This window comes from Ranitomeya variabilis, chromosome 5 (genome assembly GCF_051348905.1).
Source record: "Ranitomeya variabilis isolate aRanVar5 chromosome 5, aRanVar5.hap1, whole genome shotgun sequence".
NCBI lineage: Eukaryota > Metazoa > Chordata > Amphibia > Anura > Dendrobatidae > Ranitomeya > Ranitomeya variabilis.
In genome coordinates, this window is record NC_135236.1 from 375,474,281 (window position 1) to 375,497,156 (window position 22,876).

General features: G+C 40.1%; 1 protein-coding gene across 8 annotated transcripts in view; it reads right to left on the reverse strand.

Moving 5' to 3' along the window:
- Positions 1 to 22,876, reverse strand: part of PTPRZ1 (protein tyrosine phosphatase receptor type Z1) — a 307,734-nt gene that overhangs the window by 110,591 nt on the left and 174,267 nt on the right. For all 8 annotated transcript variants that reach the window (XM_077264975.1, XM_077264974.1, XM_077264973.1 and 5 more), the window contains exons 9-11: positions 16,346 to 16,530; positions 16,082 to 16,208; positions 9,710 to 9,756 (exon numbers count right to left, since the gene is read on the reverse strand). In XM_077264975.1, the coding sequence (XP_077121090.1) occupies positions 9,710 to 9,756; positions 16,082 to 16,208; positions 16,346 to 16,530 (359 nt within the window). The remainder of the gene's footprint in view (positions 1 to 9,709; positions 9,757 to 16,081; positions 16,209 to 16,345; positions 16,531 to 22,876) is intronic.

The following is a 22,876-nucleotide window of genomic DNA, read 5'->3' on the forward strand; positions in this document are numbered from 1 at the left end:
GGGGCCATCATAAACTTTATGGAGCATTATATGGGGCTCCTGATTTAATATGGATATTCAAAAACACTTAACCTACTGATGTCTCAATTAATTTTACTTTTATTGGTATCTATTTTTATACAAGAAAGTGATACCGCGCTTAGGGGTTAAATGCTAGGTGGTGCTGGGCTGCATGACCAGTGATTGAGCACCGCAAGGATAGAAGCAATCACAGAAACAGATAATGGTAAATTCCCCTTACTTAAGTAACTATAATGCACGTATAATTATCCAGGTTGTGCTTACCCTGCTAGTGGTGCACGTGCATTTATGGTATCAGGGTGCCTGTAGAAGGTATGTCCTGTCGGCGTTGAATATGCAGGAGGAGGAGAAGATCTGGAATCTGCTGCTTGATGTTGGAGAATGTCAGGGGGAGGGAGCGGGGAGGCGTGTGACAGCTAGAGCTGCACCAAGGGAGCCCCAGCCTAAGGCGTCCCTGGTTACAGCTGGAGGAAGATGGCTGCCAGTACCTGCTCGCGCGTGCCTGATTGTGACGTCAAAAGGCTACGGAGCGGCGTTAGAGCAAAAAAGGTCACTCCTTCCTTTTTTGCTCCAACGCCGCTCCGTAGCTTTGTGACGTCACAATCAGGCACGCGCGAGCAGGTACTGGCAGCCATCTTCCTCCAGCTGTAACCAAGGACGCCTTAGGCCGGGGCTCCCTTGGTGCAGCTCTAGCTGTCACACGCCTCCCCGCTCCCTCCCCCTGACATTCTCCAGCAGCAAGCAGCAGATTCCAGATCTTCCCCTCCTCCTGCATATTCAACGCCGACAGGACATACCTTCTACAGGCACCCTGATACCATGAATGCGCGTGCACCACTAGCAGGGTAAGCACAACCTGGATGATTATACGTGCATTATAGTTACTTAAGTAAGGGGAATTTACCATTATCTGTTTCTGTGATTGCTTCTATCCTTGCGGTGCTCAATCACTGGTCATGCAGCCCAGCACCACCTAGCATTTAACCCCTAAGCGCGGTATCACTTTCTTGTATACAGCATTATTCTTATCTACATACAGGATAGGCACAGATCCTGTTTCAGATTCCAGCAGCTAGGGGTTACCGTACTTATATCCTCTACCCCCTCCTGAGTCAGGCACTTATCCGCATTGAGGCGCGCGCCAGTGTGTTTTATCTTATTGAGGTATCTATTTTTACTTTTGACATTTACCGGTAGCTGCTCCATTTCCCACCCTAGGCTTATACTCGAGTCATTGAGTTTTCCTAGTTTTTTGTGGCAAAATTAGGGGGGTCGGCTTATACTCGGGTCGGCTTATACTCGAGTATATACGGTAGTTTCATAGGCACATGTATCAGTGCAGCATCTCCAGAACTAACTACAGTCCATTCACTTATAGTCTGTGGCTGAGATTCACCAGCAGTACAGGCTTTTTTTTACCTCACCACACAGACATTTTCTGAGGTGGCCCTTTTAAATCTCTTAGCCCCTCTAACATCCTGACAAAATAAAATTATGCAGATATAAAGTAGACATACGGGAAATGTTATTTATTATTTTGTGCAGCATGACTAACTAGTTTAAGGATAAAAAAATATAAGTTTAAAAATTGCAATTTTTTTTCCAAAAATTTCACCAAAATGTAGATATTTTCACAACTAAATGCAAAAAATATCGTCCTAAATTTACCAATAACACAAAGTACAATATGTCGCAAAAAAACAAACTCAGAATCACCGGGATATGTCGAAGCGTTCCAGAGTTATTAACACATAAATTGACACTAGTTATATTTCTAAAATTAGGTCAAAATTAGCTCGGTCACTAAGGGGTTAAAATTATTATTATTTTTTTTCATTTTAATTTCCTTATGCCCATAGACTTGCTGCATAGAAAAAATAAAAATAATATTATCAGAGTTGCCTATCCTTCCTGGGTCAAGAAACGTCTCTCTGCTACTGCTCCCGTGTTTGCTTAGGCTTCTTTCACACTTCAGTCGTTTGGCGTCAGTCACTTCCGACATAGTGACGGATCGACGGATCCGTCACAATTGTTGAAAAAACGGATGTAACGGATCCGTTTTTTTGACGGATCCGTTACTCGGGGATTGTACATACTTTTTGGAGCATGCGCAATTGAAAAAACGGATTGGGGCGACGGATCCACCGAAATGACGGTCGTGACGGATCAGTCGCCCATAGGCGGCCATTCTATGGAATGACGGACGCGACAGATCCGTCGCGATCCGCCATTTCAACGCAGACAAAAAACGTTGCAATGACCGTCAATGTCTAGATGACGTCCGCCAAATTTTGACGGATCCGTCGCATGACGGATGGAACGGACGACCATCCGTCACAATCCGTCGCTAATGCAAGTCTATGGGGAAAAAACAGATCCGTCAAAAAAAAAAACGGATCCGTTTTTTGAGGAAAATGACGGTTTTAGACTGACGCCAAACAACTGAAGTGTGAAAGAGGCCTTACAGGTTGTGGTGGTGACGCCTTGGCTGCCACACATGCTGCAGCCAATGACTAAGCTTAACAGTCATGCCTTGGAAAATGGCAGAAGCTGCTGAGCCCAGGGATTGGCTGAAGTAATTACATGTGATATAGTTATGACGTCACTGCTGTAGCCGATAAACAAAGACTGGAGCAGTAGCGGAGAGGTATCACTTAACTTCTGTAGAATAAGTAACTAATATGGAGCAATAGCAGAAAGGCATCACTCAGCTTGCGGAGGATAAATAACTATGATTTTATTACTTCTCCATAGCACAAGCTTATGGACATTAATAACATTAACATGGAAAAATATATTTCCATTTTTTTAAAAAGTAAAACCCCTTTAAGAGAGGTGGTTCCATACACAACTCTTACACAGGGGCTGTTTGCTCTCAGTGTCCACCCCCAATTATGCATTTACACATGTTTATTTTCTCTATTGAATCTCCGACATTGGTGGTTCAATGGGTTGTCGCTCTTTGTCCTAATCTTATTTTTTTCTGCTCTCACTTTTGGGTTATTCTGGATAGTATGATTTATGTTTTTTTCCATTTATTTATTTCTTTAAAGGCTGGTTCCTCATGTCTTTGAACACTTATTGGCGATAATTTTATTTATCAAACCCTAACACATCTTTTCAACCTATAATTAACCTCTGGTGTCTTCATTCCTCTTTAAAGTATGCAACCATCATACTCATCCTGATGAAGCCATCTCTAGACCTGTCCTCTATATCCAGCTATCGCCAAATATGACTACAGTCATTCGCCTCAAACTTTCTTGAACAGCAAGTCCACATTGATCTCTCCACTTCTCATCCAAAATATTCTTCAAATAACTAGAATCTGGCTTCTGTCCTGATCACTGTACTGAAATTGCCATAACCAAATTTACAAACAACCTGTTATCTGCCAAAGCCTTTAGTCAATAGACAATACTCTTCACTGCTCCATCTAGACCTGTCCTTCACCTTTGACACAATTAACCTCTCCTTCCTGCTACATATTGTGTCATGCTTTATCACAGACCTGGCCTTTTCCTGGTTATCTTCATATCTCACAATCTACATACTTAGTGTCTCACATTCCCACACTACCTTTTCATCCCACCCTCTCTATGCTGGTGTCACTCAATGCTCTTTCCAGGGACCTGTACTTTTCTCAACTTATATCTTTGGCAAAGCAAAACTCAAAGTCCCATGGCTTGCAATACCAACTGTATGCTGATGAGTGATGACACTCAAATCTACTTCTCTAGCCCAGATGTCATTTCTTTGCGGTTAAGACTCCCAGAGTATTTATCAACTATATCCTTCTCGTCACGCATTCTAAAACTCAGTGGACAAAACCAAACTCATTATCTCTCCTCCATTGCATTCAACACCCTCAATAAACCTACCCATCACAATAAATGAGACCATGCTTTCCTTCGTCTCACAAGTCTGTTGCCTGAGTGTAACCCTTGACTACCCTGTCCTTGAAAGTACATCCAAGCCCATACCACTTCTAGCTGAAAAAACATTTTCAAAATCCACCTCATCCTCATCTTCAAGTCAATAAAAATGTTAGTACATGCCCTCATCATCTTGCTTTAACTACTGCAACATCCTCCTCTAGGGCCTCCCATATGAACACTCATATCCCTCTAAACTATTCATAATTAGAGATGGGCGAACCTGAACGGTAAAGTTCGGGGTCCGTACCAGACACCTAGAGTCCGTGCATAGACCCTGGACATGGACTTTTCCTGGAAGTCCGTGCTACTGTTTGGGTTTGACTGCAAGAACAAAGCTTGCTGAAAGGCTACAACACAGCCAGCCAATCAACAAGCCTTTCTGCGTGCGCAGTTCCGGCTCAATCACAGCCATGTCATGTATTGGCCGGCACATTGTGTTAAAAAAAAAATAATAAAAGAATAATTTAACCCCTTAGTGATGGAGCTAATTTTGACCTTAATGACCAGGCCAAATTTTTAAAATCTGACCAGTGACAGTTTATGTCGTAATAACGGATCCAGTGATTCGGAGATTGTTTTTTCGTGACATATTGTATTTCCTGAAAGTAGTAAATTTTGAACCATATGATTTGCGTACATTTATGAAAATATAAACATTTTTACAAAAAATGTAAAAATGGCACAATTTTTAAACTTTACATTTTTATGACCTTAAATCAGATAGTTATTCCAGACAAAATAATTAATAAATAACATTTCCCACATGTCTACATCAGCACAATTTTTTAAACATATTTTTTTTATCAGGAAGTTAGAAGGGTTAAAAGTTGACCAGCAATTTCTCAACAAAATGTACAAAACAATTTTTTTTAGGGACTACATCACATTTGAAGAGACGTTGCAGGCCTGTATTACAAAAAATACCCAAAATACCATTCTAAAAACTGCACCCCGCAAGACACTCAAAACCACATTAAAGAAGTTTATTAACCCTTCAGGCGTTTCATAGGAATTAATGCAATGAAGAAGGAAAAAATGAATGTCTTACTTTTTCACAAAAATTTTAATTTAACCCTCAATTTATTACTTTCACAAGGATAACAGGAGAAAATGGACCACAAAATTTGAGGTGCAATTTCTCCTGTGTACGCCGGTACCCAGTATGTGGGGAAAAACTACTGTTTGGGTGCATTGCAGGGCTCAGAAGGAAAGCAGAAAAAATGGCTGGAATCGATAGTGAATGCCATGTCGCATTTGGAGAGCCCTTGATTTGCCTAAACAGTGAAAAACCCCTACAATTGACGTCATTTACGAAACTACACCACTGAAGGACTTAATCTAGGGGTATAGTAAGGAATTTTAACTCAAAGGTACTACACAGAATTTGATAATATTAGGTTGTCATATTGAATATGTCGTCAATAGTACTGAATGCAAGTACTCGCTACTTGAGTTTGCATTAGGGTGATCCAGTATTCACCAAGTATTGCGGGTGCTCGAGCAACCCTGATGCAAATCGAATAGTGAGCACTTGCATTCAGCACTAGTCATCATATTGTCATTATTTTTGTTTTACTTTTGAAAAAACCCTACCCCAATGCTACTCCTAGCCCAACCCTAACCCTAGTCCAACACTAACCTTAGTCAAACCAAAACCCTAACCCTATGCCCAACCCTAACCCTAGCCTAACCTCAACCTCAACCCCAACTGTAATGGCAAAGAATGAAAGAAATAAAAATTATAAAAAATAAATAAATGTAATCTGACTAAGGGAATGACACAGAGGGGAATGACACATAATTATTGGCTTTTGATCAGTGTGATAGTGTCAATCACAGTGACTAAATTGAACCAATACGAAAAATCCCTGTTGTTTCCAGGTGCCGGCTGGCAGATCTCGGCGGGCGAACTGCGCACGCCATTTTTTTTCAGGAAGAGGAGGCAGAAGGCTAGGGAACAGAGCTAGAGGGAACGGGAAATAGCGGAGGTACCAGGAACGGGATTCGGGACCTCATTTCTCTCTTCTCTGACATGTATATCATATCAGAAAAGAGAAAAGTTTTCAATAGTGGTCACACTTTTTTCTTTATAAGTAGCGGCCCATCCTTGAAGGGGTTGTCCGGTCTTAAGCTACAAATCTGCAGTCTCTCTGATGCCGGGCTGCCATGTGACTGCAAGTATGCAATTTGCAAACTCCCAGCCACATTCCGACTAGACTGTTTCCGGCCTCGCTCAATACACTTGGATTGAGTGAGACCATGCAAATTTAGTTGGTACATGACCGCATGTATGCAAATACCATACTTACTGATGGCACTGGAGTATCCTCACAGCATGAGGTACACACAACATGATGATTCACAAGTCTGTAGTCACACAGAGTGACTGCAGACTTGTAGCCTAAGACCGGACAACCCCTTCAAAATGTTACTTCTAGCTGTTTCATAGGCTATATTCATACGACCATACTGTTTGTCTGAGTGCTTCCCGTAGAAAGAATGGACAGCACTCTGACTAGTTCAGATGAGCTTTAGTACTGTTCAGGTGTGGTACATTGAATGCTTACGTGTTACTTTCTTTAAAAGGGTTTTCCAATGACCAAAGTTCATTTTAATCAACAAATCTTAGAATTATAATAATTTCCACAATTGGATGTGTTTAAAAAATGTTCCTGTGCTGAGATAATCTTATAAATGTGCCCCTGCTGTGCACTATGTAATGGCCGTGTCTGACCGTACAGGAACATGGTCTGATCATACCGCAGCTCCTGGGCAGGAGAGGAAGCAAAAGAGTATACAGACATTGTAGCATGGGATCACAAATAATTCTTTCTATGAGGTAAAACATTTTTTTAAAAACAGGCAGGGAAATGCTTTAACTTACAACAAGAATCAGCTATGATCTCATGCTGTAATGACTGTATACTCTCCGTGGTTTCCTCACCTGCCCAGGAGCTGTGGTACCATCAGACCATGTCCCTGCATGTTTAGACACAAACATTATACAGTTTACAGCAGGGGCACATTTATAAGATTATCTCAGCACAGGAACATTTTTTTTAAAACGCAACCAAAATCTATTGATTAAAGTCAACTTTAAAATGAACTTTGTTCGTGGGAAAACCCCTTTAAGCCGGATAGACATTTTCAGATATGCAGTAAAGCACGGTACACTGTGCATTTCTACACTCCGAAAAAAACATCCCCAGAGTAAAGGTGGTTATACAGAAGCATAGGTCTACTAGATAAGATACGTATGAATTTTTTTGCATATTTTTTCAAACATCCTTGATCAATCAAGTCGTCAATTTAAACTTCAACTTCACTGCAATGAAAAAAAGGTCTAATATATGTACAAGTCAGGTATTATTCTGAGTAGTATGCCACATACAATATATTGGAGACACTATTACTGGTACATAGAAATGAGCAACCTTATTTGCAGGACCCTGGTATAGGGGTCAGATCAATCTTCAGTGGCTGCTGGACTGGAACCCTGTGATCGCCCCCTACCTTGCGGCATCCCCTTTCTCTTCCTTTTATTTGTAGCCTGATACAATGTCATGTATGTGTAATGAAGCAAAGATCACTTCACACAAGGTCTACAAATCAAAAGAGGAGCCAGAGATGCTGGCAGGCAGGACGAAGCTCGCAGGGTTCTAATATGGTGGTCACGGACAACTGATGTGACCGTTTGACCAGTATCCTTCCAAAAAATTTTCTGATCTCTGCTGGTATATGATAAATTCTGACTATACTTACCAGATATTATATACAGGTGTAGTCACCATAGTATATATATAGTGTGTGACCATTATATATTACACTATGACTACAGATATTACACCAGTCACATGTTATCCTTTGTTTAGCACTGGATGTGTGTACACAACATAGCACGTACAGTATACAGGATATACATGACTGGCATATATACTGTGATACTGAAGTCATATACAGGATAAGTGATCATATATATCACACTATGAATGCAGAAATCAGATATTACACCAGCTGCATATAATAGACGATGTCTATGCACATAGTATATTATATACAGTATACAGGATAATATGTGACTGTATACATACTGTGGTACAGAACATCAAATATTACACCAGTCATGTATTAGCTCATGTATCTCAAATTTAACATGAACGTTGCACATTCGGATTCAGATTCCCAAGTTTTTTCCTAAATATTGGTAAAAGTCGGCATAAGTTCGGTAAATGACAGAGTTCACTAAAGGCTCTTTTAGATGTAAGTGTTTCCGGTAGCAGCACAGTCCACAAAACGTCTCACACACGTGCATACTGATGACACACGCATGACATCCCTTTGTCATCAGTGTGACTTGTACCAGCGCCTAGAAATCAGCAGTACTGTTCACGCTGTTCCCCGGTGCCGGGTGCTGAAGAAGACCGCTCATATCACTGTCCCCTGCTCGTGCTGTGATCAGGGCTACCAAGGGACAATGCTGAGAGTTGTATAAATATAAAAAACATGACGTGGGGTACCTCTATATTTTTGATAACTAGCCTGGCAAAGCTGACAGCTGCAGACTGCAATCCTCATCTGTCAGCATTAGCAAGGCTGGTTATTAAGAGTAGAGGAGTCCTCACGCCATAATTTTTAATTATTTACTTAAATTTTTGACAATCAGCCAATCTAAAGCAGACATCTGGGGGCTGGTATTCTCAGTCTGGTAAGGGGCCATGGATATTGGCCCCCAAGTTTAAAAATAACAGCCGCCCAAGAAAAGGCACATGTAGAAGTTGTGCCAATTCTGGCACTTTGCCTGGCTCTTCCCACTTGCCCTGTGGAGGTGGAAAGTGGGGTTCATATTTGTGGGGTGGATGTCACATTTGGATTTTCCGGTGACATCAAGCCCACGGCTTAGTAATGGAGAAGTGTCTATAAAATGCCTGTCCATTACTTATTCTATAGTTATATTGTAAATAGACACACAGCCAGAATAAAGCCCTTTAATTAAAAGAATGATACAGACTACTTTAATTAATCTAAATTAAACCATACTTACTGCATCCATTAGCCATGGTCTCCTGTAATAAAACAAAAATAAAAAACAACTATATCCCTCACCTGTCCATTGTTCTATCCCATGCCGTAATACATGTCTGGGGGATAAACAGTTTTCAACCTGGATGGTGCCAAGATGCGACAGTCGAGGCTGAGAACCACTGAGGAATGAGCTGCTGCGAGCTCAGCCTCAGTGACTGGATGTGACTTCATCAAGGTTACCGCTGTTCACTGAGGTTGTGTTCCCAGCTCGGCTCCTCAACTGCGGGGACCTCGGTGAGATCAGCGTTGCACCGTGAGACTTTGTCACTGTGCTAGTTTGGGTTGGGTTGCTTTCTAGAAAGATGCAATATTGCAGTTTATTTGTGTACTACGTTACAAAGAAGGATAAATCTCAAGATTTATACTGTATCCTACATTCGGCATCAGGAAGGGATTATTTTTTTACTGATGATTATCTTGTACAGTTTTATTGTTTTTTTTCTTTTTACTACAGGATAAAAGGTAAAATGTAATATGTCTGTTTCAAAATATTAATGACTATGTAACTATGTGCAGCCCCAATATCATAGCTGCAATTCTCATCTGCTGCTTTTTTCTTGGGTAGGCTTAAATGGAGTTCAAGAAAAAAACAACACAATTTTGTCATGTTTCATATTTTTACATAATTTACATGCACATAGAAGTTCTAAATGAGAAAGAAGAATTACCTGAATATCCTCTTCAGTTTCTGTCACATCCAGAAAGAGGTCATTTCCTGAAAAAATACACCACAATTTGAGCCTTCAGAACCACTGATGAAGAATACAGTACGATATTCCAGCAGCATTAAATCATTTTTGTTGTGGCTGGTAATATATAGGATTGTGACAACTGACCGCATCTCTTAATGAACATGGTGATGTCCGAGTAACAATACGGACACGTTCCCCACCTTTCTCTACAGGTAACATCTGACTATCAAATTGATCACAATGCTTTTTTGATATGGGCAGGAATGTTTCTTTGATATGGGCATTTCCTTTTTTTTGAATAGTAAAAAAAAAACTACCTACAACATGGTCAATGTGTCCAATTTCATGCTGCATGTGGCTCTGAAAATTATGGGCAGTGTGAATTGCAGGTAATAGTCACATTCCAAAGACATACTGATAGGGGATTTAGATTGTGAGCCCCTCGGGGACAGCGATGATAATGTGTGCAAACTGTAAAGCGCTGCGGAATATGTTAGCGCTATATAAAAATAAAGATTATTTATTTATTTTTTATTTATTTATTGGTTCAGACTGTGTATTCTGTAAAAATGTACAGATGTAGCCAATCTACAGTATAACCATGATGTTTGTAAGGCTTATTTTTATGTTCCTTAACTACTATGTATAGTTCATCAAGAATAGTTTCCAATATCTACTGGGGATCAATTTCTGCGACACTTTTAGTTCAATCTGTTACCCAATGAAATAGTAATAGTTACACTATGCCACAAAATATTGCATATCGACACTAAATATTTGTTCTAGTTTATTGCATTAGATAATCTCTCGCCTGTTATTTTTTTCACTGTCAGTTCTGTTACAACAGCTAGAACCCACAAAGGCATTCTAGAAAACACCATCATTTTTTTTACACTAGCATTTCTACATGGCCCCCAACAGTGTTTGCAACTTTTACCTATGGGTTGATCATTTAGGTGTTTTAATTGGAAATTGAAAGGCATTCCTTCAGTGGAAAAAAATCAAATCTTCACTTCCGTGAGAAAATATTTGTTTCCTAGAATCATGCATTGTAAACCGGCTGCCATTCAACCAACATCGAGTGAAATGATCTTTTGTTTGCCTAAAATTTCATTGTTACTAACAGCAAATGCTGAGTTTACAAGACCTGGGCTGCTGAGAACAATGGCAGCCTATGCTCGCTGAGCGATCTGTTACTGATCTTTCTCTGCCCATCTCAAGTGCGGTTGGCCTATCTAAACAGGCAATTAACCCCTTTATGATTTATGGCATATATTTATGTCATATGTTGTGTTGTATCCCTGAATTTGATGCGGGCTTGCGAGTCTGCATCTTTCCCAGCAGAAAATGGCTGATTTAACAGCCATGGGTGGAGCGGAGCCTCACGCTCTGTTCCTGTCATGACAATTCTCCTGTAAAAGCCAGCCATGGGCTGGCATTCATAGATCGGTGCTTTAGCTACATATAGCAGTGCTCAAGCACTGATATGTATAACACAGGTGATCAGACGATCACAGCTTCATGCACCTTAAAAAAAAAGTTTAAAAATATGAGAAAAATAAAAAAAAACATTGCCCCATTAAAAATAAAAAAAAATTATGCCATCGTAAAACTCCGATCTATAAACATATAAAGTAAATTAACCCGATCGGTAAATGGCGTAGTGTGAAAAAAAAATGAAACTGACAGAATTAGTTTTTTTTAGCCACCGCAACATTGCAATAAAATGCAATAAGGGAGATCAAAACATCCCAGCCCCATATCCAAAAAGTTGAAAGCGTTACGGGTCTCGGAAATGGCAACACAAGCAAAGATTTTTTATTTCTGATTTTTTTTCAGCACTTAGACAAAAAAAACCATACTTGTTTGGTATCTGTTGCCGGGTCAAGTTTTACACTATAGTGAACATTACACATAACCCCCATCCCCAATCAAAATTGTGAATTTTTTTCCCATTTTCCAGTGCATCACATGATAAAATGACTGATGCCATTCAAAAGTACAACTCATCCCGCAAAAAACAAGCCCTCATGGCGACTATGGGGACTGAAGAATAAAACAAGTTATTGCTCTTGGAAGAAAGGGAAGAAGAAACAAAAACCAGAAAATCGCCCTGGGTGAAGGGGTTAAATAACTGCTGAGGGCAGACAGTAGGGAGGTTAAAAAGAAGGCAGGTTTTACACCAACAATCGTTTGATCTTTCAAGGTAAAAGTTTTCTAGGGGTTTTGTTCATAGGCATATAACAGCCCTATCAAGTTTTTGTTTTTCACTGAAGGTAGACTTCAGTCTGGCAAAAAACAACTGACTAAAGTGAAAGTAGCTAATAATTTACTATTTTAAATGTTACATTATATCTTTGATTTGTCTTTTTATAGTGGATTTTGAGTGTCCTCTGCTTCTTCCCTATTTTTCATTATGTGACATATATTATTATGTTACATATCCTAACAAAGCATGTGGCTATTTATTACAATCTTTTTATGCTTTAATGTACTATGTAACTCTATTCTCTTAAATGATGATGAGGTGACATTTCATTCTAAATATCATTATGGTAATCAGACCTGGAGTGCAGAAGGGAATTTGGCAGGATGATTTGATTTCTAGAACTCATGATATGGCTATATAGGTAGTAGTACACTAATAAAAAGGATATCTGTTTGGTAGTAATTAGTTATGGGCAAACGTGCTCGGATAAAGTGTTATCCGAACGTGCTCGTGTGCTGAGTGTTTCGGCATGCTCAAAAACTATGTTGGATGCCCCCGGCTGTTTGACAGCTGCAACATATGAAGGGATTGCCTGTTTGTTAGACAATCCTGCATGCGTTGCAGCTGTCAAACAGCCAGGGGCCTCCAAGACATGAAGCCGAGAGGACTCAAACGTATTTTTCGAGCACACCGAAGACACTCGGTTAGCACCCGAGCACGTTCGGATAACACCTTTCTGAGCGCATTCGCTCATCACTACTAATAATCCAATGTGCCAACCTTGAAAAACTGAGCTTTAAGGCTGCACGCAAATTAACTTGGAAGTGCAACTGGGATGTGTCGATGCTCCCCTAGTGCATCAGTACTGCCCCAATGCACTGCCACACTAATTTGCATGTGGATTCAAAGTGGCTTTATGTTTTTTTTTTTTAATTATTGGAACATTGAATTACTACAAGAAATATCATTTTTATTGTTCTAGTAAGACCCATACAGTCATAGCAATAGTGCCAGTGCTGTAATCGTCTGCAGTTTCTCGTAGAAATTAAGTATTGAGTCATTATGAAAAGTATGATTTTAAATTACAGAAAGCGGTGTACATTTGATCATTTTGCTATGTGTGATAAGTTCATTAGTACGCATCACATACTATAAAAGGACATTAAACTAAAGTGCAAATTAACACATTAGGCCCCCATAACTGAACTAGTGTCATGTCATTTTGCTCTATGGTTGCTCTAGTAATCTACGGTAAAGATATGATATGGGACAGTTTGACTATGAAAGATTAGGACAGTGACCATGAGAAATACCCAGCAAGTTGGTAAAAACAAATTGATTGCAAAAAATAAAAAAAAAATGTTTTTCTTACCTTTGACACAAAATGGAGATGCGATTGTTTGTATTCCACATATTCAGACTGCGCACATTTAGACATTTCAATTTGTAGGAAGGAATTATCTATATAATTAGCAACCAATGTGTGTAAACTGGGAGCTCTATCTCAATAAGATTGCTTGCACTTATTCTATAGCCCACACAAGCACATTTATGGCTGATGCGTTATTTAACGAACGTACTAACAACACAATTAAAAATGTCTAATATAATAATGATCAGCCTATTCGCATTTGGTAGCACCAAGGACTGTAAATGGCTGTGTTAGGACAAAACAATGACAATGTAAATGCTGCATGCATGTAATAAACCACCAAAAACACATGAAAATCACACACGATACTGTACAAATCAAATATTAAATGTAGGCTCAGTTATAGACATAAAGTCAACACAAGTTCTTGTTTGTAAGACATTTGACAACGGTGTTGGTGGAAACGGTGAGCAAGTGTTCAAGCAGGTGGGAGAAGACATGAAATCTATCCGTCCATGAAAGAAGAATCCTATGCAATAATAAAAAATGCAGTCAACATTCGATCAGCACAAAAGTCATGCCTACAACTCATGTGATTGGAGCTAAATGTGCAATGTGAGCTCGATGGAATGAAATAGAAGATTACTTTAATTATCATTATAATAAATGATCGAGATGTTATTTCTATGGTTGAATTTTCTATATACCTGCATATAGATATATTGCATAGGACCCTAACACCAGCAGATTTAGTGATTCAGGAGAAAGGTGACAAAGATTGTAACACAATGATTGATGAATGTATGCAACCAATTATGACATAACCTAATATGCAAAATTTGTTATAGGATAAGTCTTCAGGAAGTCAATGGCGTGGTATGAACATGGCGAAAATGGCAGAAACGTCTCACTGAAACCTAAAGCACGACTATAAGTGATGATAAATGCATTGGGGACGTAAATGATATGTTAATAGATGCAAGAATTAGTAACAATGAACATGGAAAGGCTTCACTTCTTCTTTTTCACTTGTCCAATACAAATAATAATAGTAGAATATGATGGAGATTGCACTATAGCCTTCATTTACAATGCGTGCGTGCATCAGGCATAGTCTCAGGAGTTACAGTTTGGGGTTTTCAATACTCAATGTATACATTATAATTTAGCCCAATTTAATTTTTTATTTTCTAGAAATTGAACCACTTCTTGCCATGGACTGTTTGGTTTTGCTATGGGATTTATCTGCAATAACAGACGCAGACCAAAGAGAACAGTGGTGCAGCTTCAGGGAGAAAAAAAGGCAGACTGTAATCCTGGTCAACTCACTTACTTTGATTTTCCTTTCCATAAGGTTTGTGACACAATGTATGCTGGCCACTGCACCCGGATATCTACTGTCTGATATTTCCACAAGATTTACTTAGTATTGACAAAAGACAAAAGAAGATGTAGCAGAAAGATCTAAATCACTGATTCTACACCTCTATCCAAGGTTTTACAATATTCCGTTTCCTCATTATCCAGAGAATCAGAGATATACGGTACATTGTTCAGGGAAGTGTCTATATAACCATAGGTCACATAAAGGAATGATATGGATGGTATAAATCGATTTAACACCTAAATCTTACACAACTGGAAGACACTAGTGTTAAGATTACCTTAAATGGGAGCTAAATATTCAAAACTCAAGTAATCATGGGCTATGCACAATTATGACCTACTGTACGTGATTTACTTAAAGGGTTTCCTATTGACATAAACACCTGAAATGCACCAACCAAATAATCAACACCTATACCACCATTAATAACAAGATAAACAACATCAAATTAATCCAAGAATGAAATAAAAACTATTCAACAAGCCTTGCTACATGACTAGGGAGGTAAAGCTCATTAAAGGGATGAACGCTAACTAATCTGTTTTCCCATGGAGCATTGACAATTAGACTGCAACCCAGCTGGTCTCCTTAAAGATCAATAAAACCTTTATTTTAATGTAGTTTTTGATCAGCATTTATGACATACACCCTTACTTTATTTTGTTTCCTTCTCTCGCAAACACTATGATGAAAGTGTGGTTTTAACTGCCTAGTTCATGCTAACTTAGCAGCTGCTTTAACTTACAGACCTAGCAAAAATCTGTTTACAAACTATTCACAAACTCTATCTGTCTGTCTGTGCATGTGGGAATGTAAATTGTGCTTGAGTACAGATTTTTGCTAGAGCAGCAGTTCAAAGCAGCTTGTGAACAAGCATGAACCAGTCAGCTAAAACAGCACTGCATTGATAGAAGGCAGCAAAATAAAGTAATGGAGTATATTTCAAAGATTTATATGTTTACAAAGGTCGATCAATAATTACCGAAAATGAGAACCAATCCCCTCCTCCTAAGCTAGCATTAAACTAAAAATATAGAATAATACAGTAGACAATCCACTCTTACAACTCCAGGTTGTGATCACTAACACTTTTCTTAACAGAATACTTGGAAATCGGGTCATGTTCCATTTTTCCAACACTATTTTTTTTGCATCAGAAAACCTTTCCGAGAAGCTTTATAAAGATGGGTTTTATTTCAAAGGAAACTTTTGCAATTGTACTAATATACATGTTTTTAAGGTCTGTGGACAGAATATCAGATTCTTGTGTGTCATTATTATTGCATAGTCATAAGCCATTCATTCTAAACAGCAAATGAACATACATCATACTTTATATAGTATATCTGTACATCTGAAGATAGACTTATATCGTCATACCTGCGTTGTCCGTTGTCATATCAAGCACCACTTGATCACTGCGCTTCCCATACAGACCATTGCTGCACAATGCCACAACTTGAAGGACATAACTTGTGTTGGGCATTAAATTATACAAAATTGCACCCTAAAGAACAAAATACAAATCATTCAATTGCTTATAAATGTGGTGAAAATTTTACTTCTGAAAAGTCTTGTTATATGAAATATTTCCATTAAAAAAATGGGACATAAAAGAAAAAACCACAAGTATAGAACAATTACCAAGTCCTGGTATCCATCCGTCAGGTATTCATGTCTTGTTTGGTCTTCTCCTTGTAGCTGCTGATAATAGACTAAATATCTCTCAATAACTGCTTCATAAACAACCCGAGGCCTCTTCCATGTAATTAAAAGGCTTGTGCTATTCTGGGATTCAGCCTGGACATCTTCTGGTTCAGAACTGCAAACTGAAGAAAGGAAAAGGGAGAAAAATGAAAATATTGTATTTTTGCTCATATTATATCATAATAATATTACATGTAGATTGCACTGCACAACTTACCTATCATCAATAAGGAACCCTAAATAGCAGACATATTCATAAAAAAGTAACAAAAAGAAGCAAAAAAAAAAAATCAAACAGCAAGCAGAAACATACTATCTGTATATGGCTTTCTGTATATAGTTACTCCATACCTAAAAGGGTTAATCCCATATTCAGAAACGGGTATTGTCGGACAGAGATTGTAAATGCAAATAATTTTGCAATTTAATGTAAATATTTCATCCATTCTTGAAATATTAACACTTTTGTTTACGTGTTGTTGCCATGGACACCGGCCACAACAGTACATGAACAGTGCTTACAAGCTCTTTTCTATTGAACGTGTCAGCACTGTTTTGAAGCTCACCGTGATTTCTGAAACACGCTAATATCAGCCTGTTTCAGCCCTGTGCTTACAAGTTAGACAGAAAAAGTGGCCAGTCTTCTAGGAAATGAGCTGTAAACAAAAGAAAAGTATTAATATCTCAAGAATAACTGCAAAATAAAAAAATGTCATCCTAGAAGATGAGAATAATGAGATGAGAGCCATGCGGTATCCACCGCAAGTGGAGTGAGAGCAGTGGATACCGCGTGGCTCTCGTGTCTCTTCCTCTCCCGCTAGCCAGACGGACCTACCATTCAAAACTGATTTCAGTGCAATTCTTCCAGTAAAACTTACATTTTGATGCGAATCAATTAATTCCTACCGGCGTTCCACTATATATACCATTCACGGTACATTTAGCACACTGATGAAGGTCCATTGCGGACCGAAACGTTTGTGACTACTGTATGTATATTAAACACCCCCTTTTTGCATCACAATGGAATGTGCTAGTTGTAACTATTCCACGTATTAAGGGTTGGGAACCTATATCTATGCACCTCCTCTTTTAGGCTGTGCTGAACATTTTCTATATCATACTGTAATGGGGGACTGAGGGTGGCATCATACTGTGTGTGGTGCTGTGGGGCGATTATACTGTGTTGGGGGGCCATATTGTGAGTTTCATGATTTTGTGTTAGGAGGCTGAGTGGGATCATACTGTGTGGGAGACTATCATACTGTTTATAGGCGACTGTTGGGGCTATCATACTATGTAGAGGATTGTGAGAGCGATCATATTCTGTTGGGGTCTGACGGGGATCCTACCATGTATGAGGTCCATGGAGGCCATCATACTGTGTGGCTCTAATGATACTATGATGGGGGCCGTGGGGATCATCATACAGTATATAGAGGACTATGAAGGTCATCATACGGTGTTGTGGGGCCATGGAGGATCATACTGTGGGGCTCATTATTCTGTACTAGATGGTGGCCCGATTCTAACATTGGGCATTCTAGAATATGTATGCGTAGTGTATAGCACAGCCCATGTAGTATATTGCACAGCCACGCAGTACATTGCACAGCCCACGCAGTACACTGCGCAGCCCACGTAGTACATTGCGCAGCCCACGTAGTACATTGCGCAGCCCACATAGTACATTGCGCAGCCCACGTTGTATATTGCGCAGCCCACGTTGTATATTGCGCAGCCCACGTAGTACATTGCGCAGCCCACGTAGTACATTGCACAGCCCACGCAGTACATTGCGCAGCCCACGTAGTACATTGCGCAGCCCACATAGTACATTGCGCAGCCCACGTTGTATATTGCGCAGCCCACGTTGTATATTGCGCAGCCCACGTAGTACATTGCGCAGCCCACGTAGTACATTGCACAGCCCACGCAGTACATTGCGCAGCCCACGTAGTACATTGCGCAGCCCACATAGTACATTGCGCAGCCCACGTTGTATATTGCGCAGCCCACGTAGTACATTGCGCAGCCCACGTAGTACATTGCGCAGCCCACGTAGTACATTGCGCAGCCCACGTAGTACATTGCGCAGCCCACGTAGTACATTGCGCAGCCCACGTTGTACATTGCGCAGCCCACGTTGTACATTGCGCAGCCCACGTTGTACATTGCGCAGCCCACGTAGTATATTGCGCAGCCCACGTAGTATATTGCACAGCCCACGTAGTATATTGCACAGCCCATGTTGTATATTGCGCAGCCCACGTTGTATATTGCGCAGCCCACGTTGTATATTGCGCAGCCCACGTTGTATATTGCGCAGCCTACGTTGTATATTGCGCAGCCCACGTTGTATATTGCGCAGCCCACGTTGTATATTGCGCAGCCCACGTTGTATATTGCGCAGCTCACGTTGTATATTGTGCAGCCCACATTGTATATTGCGCAGCCCACGTAGTATATTGCCCAGCCACGTAGTATATAGCACAGCCCATGTAGTATATAGCACAGTCCATGTAGTATATAGCACAGCCCATGTAGTATATAGCACAGCCCATGTAATATATTGCACAGCCCATGTAGTATATTGCCCAGCCACGTAGTATATAGCACAGCCCATGTAGTATATTGCCCAGCCACCTAGTATATAGCACAGCCCATGTAGTATATTGCCCAGCCACATAGTATATTGTCCAGCCCACGTAGCATATTGTCCAGCCACGTAGTATATTGCCCAGCCCATGTAGTATATTGCCCAGCCCACGTAGTATATAACAATGTGGGCAGCATATCCCTGTTAAAAAAAAGAAATCAAATAAAAAATAGTTATATACTCACCTTCCGGAGCCCCCGGATCCAAGCAAAGCGGTTACCGATGCTGCTCGTGCGCTCCGGTCTCAAGAGTGCATTGCGGTCTTGCGAGATGATGATGTAGCGGTCTCGCGAGACCGCTACGTCATCATCTCGCGAGATCACAGCATGGACCAGTTACCGGAGCATCGCGAGCGGGAAAGGCCTGTTGTCGATCCGGGGGCCGACGGACGGTGAGTATATAACGATTTTTTATTTTTTTATTATTTTTATCATTAGATCGTTTTACTATTCATGCTGCATAGGCAGCATGAATAGTAAAAAGTTGGTCACACAGGGTTAATAGCAGCGGTAACGGAGTGCATTACACCGCGGCATAACGCGGTCCGTTACCGCTGCCATTAACCTTGTGTGAGGGCAGACTGGAGGGGAGTACGCAGCGGGCACTGACTGCGGGGAGGAAGGAGCGGCCATTTTTCTGCCGGACTGTGCCCGTCGCTGATTGGTCGTGGCTGTTTTGCATGACGGGAAGAGGCCGCGACCAATGAATATCCGTGACAGAAGGACAGACAGACAGACGGAAGTGACCCTTAGACAATTATATAGTAGATACATGCAGCTGTAGTAATTACACTGCGTGGGGGGTATTTTTCTGTGTGTGTGATCATACTTTTTGGGGTGCTGTGGGGGCCATCAATGTGTGTGGAGCTGTGGGGTCTCATACTTTAGTGTGGGATATATAGGGATCATACTGTGTGGGGGGCTGTGGAGGCAATCATACTGTATGTGTGATTATACTTTTTGGAGCATATTGTGTAGGGGACTGTAGAGGCCACTCATCATACTTTATTGGGGGCTTTGGGGCCTCATATTGTGTAGGGGACTTTATACTGTGTGTGGGGAGCTGTGGAACCATCATACTGTATTGGGGACTGTGTTGGGGACTGTGTGGTCATCATACTGTTTTTGAGGGAGCTATTGATCATGGTACTGAAAACCAGAAGTATGATTTACTGCTTTTATAAACTTTATAAAAAGCAGTAAATTATAAGGTTACAGCTGCTCAATAATAAAAAATAAAATAAAAATAAAATACGTTAATAATAATATTGAACAGAATTGACTTACTTCAGCCTCCAATAAACGACACAAATTCTCATGTGGCCCCTGAGGAAAATTAATTGCCCATCCCTAGTGTACTGTAGCTGGATAAATGAATGCACATTCATGTTCCTGCTAAACGTGGCATAGAATCCTATGCCAACACCATGGTTAATAGTGAGGAAATGCAGTGTGAGGAAGTCTGTCAGTAATCTATTTTTTGGACACTTGGGGGAGCCATACACTAAGATATTGATTCTTACAAACTTCATGTGCAGCCATGTTATGTATATTGTTTGCCATATAGTGACATTAGTGGATACATCCTGGTACCACATTAGTACTGTAACCATTTTTTTTTTTTTAAGTAAAATAATAATCATCTCAAGTTACAATAGTCTACAATATATTCATTATTAAATGGCTTTTCCTTGGGTTATTGTAACTTAAAATCACAAACAATGTAGAAAGTCTGTGAAAATGCAGATCTGTTTATGTGAACATGGGAATATCACTGGTGTAAATGAAAGCATGCCCTGATTTGTGTCTGATGCATCTCTGCAGCACTACATGCACTGCTCGTTTACCTGTGTCAGGGTAAGGGGCTTTCTCGGACACCAAGGAAGCACCTGTTCTCTGGTCCTCAACAAAGAAAGTGATTTGGAGCTTCATGTGGCTTTTTCTGTCTATTACACAATGTCATTTTGTTGGCATCCAAATCAGTTATTATCAGTGTTCCATAAAGTTAAAGTCCCAGGTTACAATATTTTTAACTTACAATTGTCTTTCCAATATGAACACACGTGGATCTGTCATATCTGACACCAGATTTAACAATGCAAATGCACAGACTGGCTTCCACATCTCTTACAGCTGATGATGCTGGTGTATGTGTTCCTACTTGGCATTTTAATGAACAATTTAACAGGCAATGATGTGCTCATCTGAATATCAGGATTATACAGCCATTCTGGGATGGAATGTAAAATAAGCACACCAGACCCATCAGGTCTAGTAGATATACTTAATACATTTATCTATGTAGCTTGCATCGGGACATCTGCTTAGGGTGTTTCACACTGCGTTCAGGTAGATGTTCAGTGGCTATGTCAGTTCCAATCGCAAAACAGGATTCGGATATGTGGGCCGACGGGGCAATAGACTACAATGGGGCCGATAGAGCAAACGTGTGCTCTGTGGAGGCACTCCGACGTAGTTGGCTGCGTCTGGGTGTCCTACTCCAGTAGGCGTCCATGCACGAAAATCATGCACGACAGAGTACGTTTGCTCTGTCGGCACCATTCTAGTCTATGGCCCTGTTCTGTAGGCGGGTTCAGATGTAAGCTCCAACGGGGCCACTGATTGGTTGAAAGCACCCTTACCGATTCGTTTGAGTAAATAACCTGAGGTAGAATGTTTTATTGTATCCAGACTAGTACTTTACAGTGAATTGGCCAGTGTTACGGAACCGTTTCATCTTGCACTTTGGTAATCATGTCTGTCTGTTGTGTTTATTGAGACATATAACGAGAAGAATAAAAAGAGCAACTTTTTCATTTCACTTCTTACACAAGCATTAACTAGGAAATACGGTGAGAGAACTTCAATCTGTCATTATATTTGGCGTTAGTATGTAGGGGAGAGCGTTTTCCGTGCAGACTGCTTCCACCCAGGCGTTACAAATCTAAACGCTAAAATCCACCCAGACAGTTGTCACTTTAAGGGGTGCTCCTTCTGAATATCACAAGTGTGGTCACATTCACAAGAAACACTTTATTCAGAAACATATGCAACTAGTGGAAGCTAATCTTCATACTACTATAAATGGCGCTATAATAATAAATAATAATAATAATACTGAAACTTGTATGTGAAGTCACTTTAAAGGGATAAATGGGTAAAATTACAAAGTAAAACCAGCAACTTTGCAAGTTACTTTGCCTGATAAAGATTGTGCTAGCTTGCTACGTGCCACACAACTTGGTACATTATGTCAGCACTGTGCTCTAGCAGGCAGATAACAAATATGGCACATATCAGGCCTGAGATGTAGCCTGGTTCTGCGGCACTGGCAACTTCATTCAGCCACTTCTGTTTTTCAATAACTGTATGGTGCTTTAGACAAATAATACTCATCTAGGGATATGTGTACACTCCGAGTATTCGGCAGTGTTGGAATGTAATAATGCTGCATAAAATACATACATGTTTGACGCTTTTTGGGTGCATTTTTATGTCCCTTTTTTTTTTCAAATTCATTTGAATGGGTGATAATGATGCACAAATGCTGACAGAATTGACATGCTGCAGATTAAAAAAATAAACACTTTGATGGTTCAAATCCACAAGGATAAAATAGGAAATGTGAATTCAGTTTCAGAAACCTCTTTCGCTTTGTTGGTGCTGTAAGCCGAAATGTTTTTTACTATTGAAAAACAAGCCGGAAAAAAAATGTGGCAAAAACAAACTGTGTGAATAAGTCATTTGGCTTCTCCAGTCTTGAGGTGTGTCAGTTTTCTTGTTTGCAGCATGTCTCTTTAGGGCATGTGT